We start from the raw sequence: 2,611 nt of genomic DNA, 5'->3' as shown, positions 1-2,611 counted from the left end.
TCTGGGGTTGTGAGATCTAGATGCAACAGATGACAAGCAAAAGGCTGAGGCAACATTTCTTTTTTTTAGGCTAAACCCAACATGATCAGCTCATAGTTACATATGAGATGTGCAAAGCAGATAAGAGATCAAAAATACCACTAGTTTAAGAGTCATGAGATGTTAAAAGATATGACTATGAAAGAATAGGATTTGTGGTGGAATGGTCGCTAAGTCAGTTTTAGGTTGATTAAACTTAAGCTCTTTGAATTGCTGCATAGCTGGTAACATCAATGTCACTTTAACAGACTGGTTGGTTTGTCTTCAACTTATTCTATACAACTAGGCAGAAGAGATGCTGAAAAAGTACTTACAGTCCAAGGACAATGTGGCTGAAACTCTTCTACAGGCAGATCAGTCACTCACGGAAGCAGCAAAGGAGGTTGAAGGTGAGAGCTGCTGAAGAGGCTCCAGATGTGTGAGCTCTTGACACATTTAGCGGTATTGGTCCATATGGACCACTGTGGGGAAAGAATCACAAGCATCATTCATGGTGTGCTTTAAAACTGGTACATACAGTCATCTGTTTCCTTATTAACTGGTTATTCTGTACAAAACTTTCCACAAGAGATTTTATCACAGACAAGAAAAAAAGTTTAGAGGAAACAAGAAGCAAAAGCAACTCATAAAATTTAATCTTTGTATTCTTTCACTTTTCCTCCTCAGCGGAGCGGATAAAGGCTGAAGCTGCTGAAGCTGCAAATAGAGAGTTAGAAGAAAGGCAAAAGGAATATGAGCTGATGATGGAGCAGAAAGAAAGGAGTTACCAGGAGCATGTGAGACAGCTGACGGAGAAGATGCAGCAGGACCAGGAACAGTTATTAGCAGAACAGGAAAGAATCATAGCCCTTAAACTTCAGGTAATTGACCAGATTCTCTTAGTCTGTTCCTGTGCCCCAATCAAAACAAGTGTATCATGGGGCTGGAAACATTACAAGCATTTATTGCCCTTGCAGTGGACGGAGTACTGGTTCCCAACACCCACACAGTGACATACAACAGTCCATAACTCCAGCTCCAGATATTGGACCCTCTCTTCTAGCCTCTGCAGGCCCAGGCACGGCACATAGATGGTACATTTACACACACCACAAGCAAAATACTCATGCACTTAAAATAATATGACTGAATCTAAAAATCAAGCAAGAAAACCAAAATGTGAGTTTAGCGGCAGGCTGAGGCAGGAGGATGACTAGTTCAGAGTCAGCCCGGGTTGTGAAGTAAGACCTTCACAATAAAGACCTCTGTGATGCAGTAAATAGTTCAGACACTCTGATGCATTTTCATTCCCTCACTGCTTATCTCCAGCCCTGTCTAGTGGGAAAAAGCTGTTTATGGCTGGGTGAAACCTTTTATTAGGCCAAAATTGCTCGGTGCTGCTTAAGTATCTCCTACTTTTTTCCATTTAATAAATCTAGACTGTTATTTTGTGTGTACGTTGTAGATAGGGACACTGCAGTTTCATGAGATGTAACTGATGTCTCATGAGGTGTTACTGATACAATAACACCTTATTTTCTCTACTGAATGGAGCCCAGGGGGATTTCACTTCTGACACCCAATGTGACCTTGTCTCTAGAGGCTTCCTAATGAATAATGAAAGTCCCTCGCCGTCGACATACTCAAGCGCATGGATTAAATAGCTGAATTGCAGTACTCTTCATTCTTCTGCAATGGTGCTGAGTTCTCCATGGTGGGCCAGACTATCCTGTGAGGACCGCAGACCCCAGCTGCTTCAATATATTTCTGTCAAAATTTTGGGCATGTTTCTAATTCCTTGATTGAACCCTTGTCTTGATTGTAGATCAAGTAGTAGCCTTCCATTTTCTTTGAGCCCATCTTTATCACCTTCATACATGTGTTTGAGAGGCCACACCACACAGCTCAGAGATGAGGCAAGAAACCAAAGGCAAACTGGTGCTGATTTTATAGAAAATGTTGTTTTACGTGAGCCAAAGGACTGTAGAATTGGACCTGAGGGTCATAGGCCACTGGTGTTTTAAGAACTGTCTAACAACATGTCTCAAACACCAACCTGCCTGCCCCCACCCGGTTTCAGTGTAACTACCGAGGGAGAGTCTGTGGGACACTGTGTGAGTTCAGCCTTCATTTTTCTTTTATGAACAAGAACGATTTCTCAAGGAAGGATTCCAGAACGAGAGCAGGAAACTTCAGCAAGAGATTAACAGCATCAAGCATAGGCAAGGAGGTGGAAAATGCACCATACTCTGAAGGTTCGAGACCCAAACATCTCTTCCCAGCTTCTACATCCCATAATATACCGACTGAGCACCTTCAGGCTTTGACACAACTATTACTAAACTCAACTCAAAATCCCATGTAACTCCAGTCTGTGATCGCTGTAGAAGTGGAGGTTCGGCCATCTATGTTTTATACCTCCTCCTGGCCTGTTTCATTCCCAGACCACAAATGTTTCTCCTTTATAATCTTGTTTTCCTCTTTCCTACAGTATAGCTTCGGTAATCACAGAGCAGGCAACTTTTTAACTAACTTCCAAAATGATTTCCTTTTCATCTCTCTGAGGACTCTGACGTTTTACTACAGTTCTTCA

The 2,611-nt window shown here is 42.2% G+C and overlaps 1 protein-coding gene across 1 annotated transcript; it reads left to right on the top strand.

Moving 5' to 3' along the window:
- The first annotated feature begins 329 nt into the window (after positions 1 to 329).
- Positions 330 to 1,968, top strand: LOC129676204 (guanylate-binding protein 2-like). The gene is made up of 3 exons (XM_055606529.1): positions 330 to 428; positions 706 to 899; positions 1,619 to 1,968. The coding sequence occupies exons 1-3, from the start codon at positions 335 to 337 to the stop codon at positions 1,634 to 1,636; spliced, it is 306 nt and encodes a 101-aa protein (XP_055462504.1). The 5' UTR covers positions 330 to 334; the 3' UTR covers positions 1,637 to 1,968.
- The last annotated feature ends 643 nt before the right edge of the window (positions 1,969 to 2,611 follow it).

Source organism: Psammomys obesus, unplaced genomic scaffold (assembly GCF_907164565.1).
Source record: "Psammomys obesus unplaced genomic scaffold, mPsaObe1.curated_primary_1811, whole genome shotgun sequence".
NCBI lineage: Eukaryota > Metazoa > Chordata > Mammalia > Rodentia > Muridae > Psammomys > Psammomys obesus.
Note: the sequence above shows the minus strand (reverse complement) of the source record. Positions and strands in the feature narration are given on the sequence as shown.

Bases quoted from the DNA above. Each gene is read 5' to 3' on its own strand.
- LOC129676204 (XM_055606529.1), top strand. From the start codon at position 335: ATGCTGAAAAAGTACTTACAGTCCAAGGACAATGTGGCTGAAACTCTT. The intron at 429-705 runs GTGAGAGCTGCT...TTTCCTCCTCAG, and splicing joins AGCAGCAAAGGAGGTTGAAG to CGGAGCGGATAAAGGCTGAA.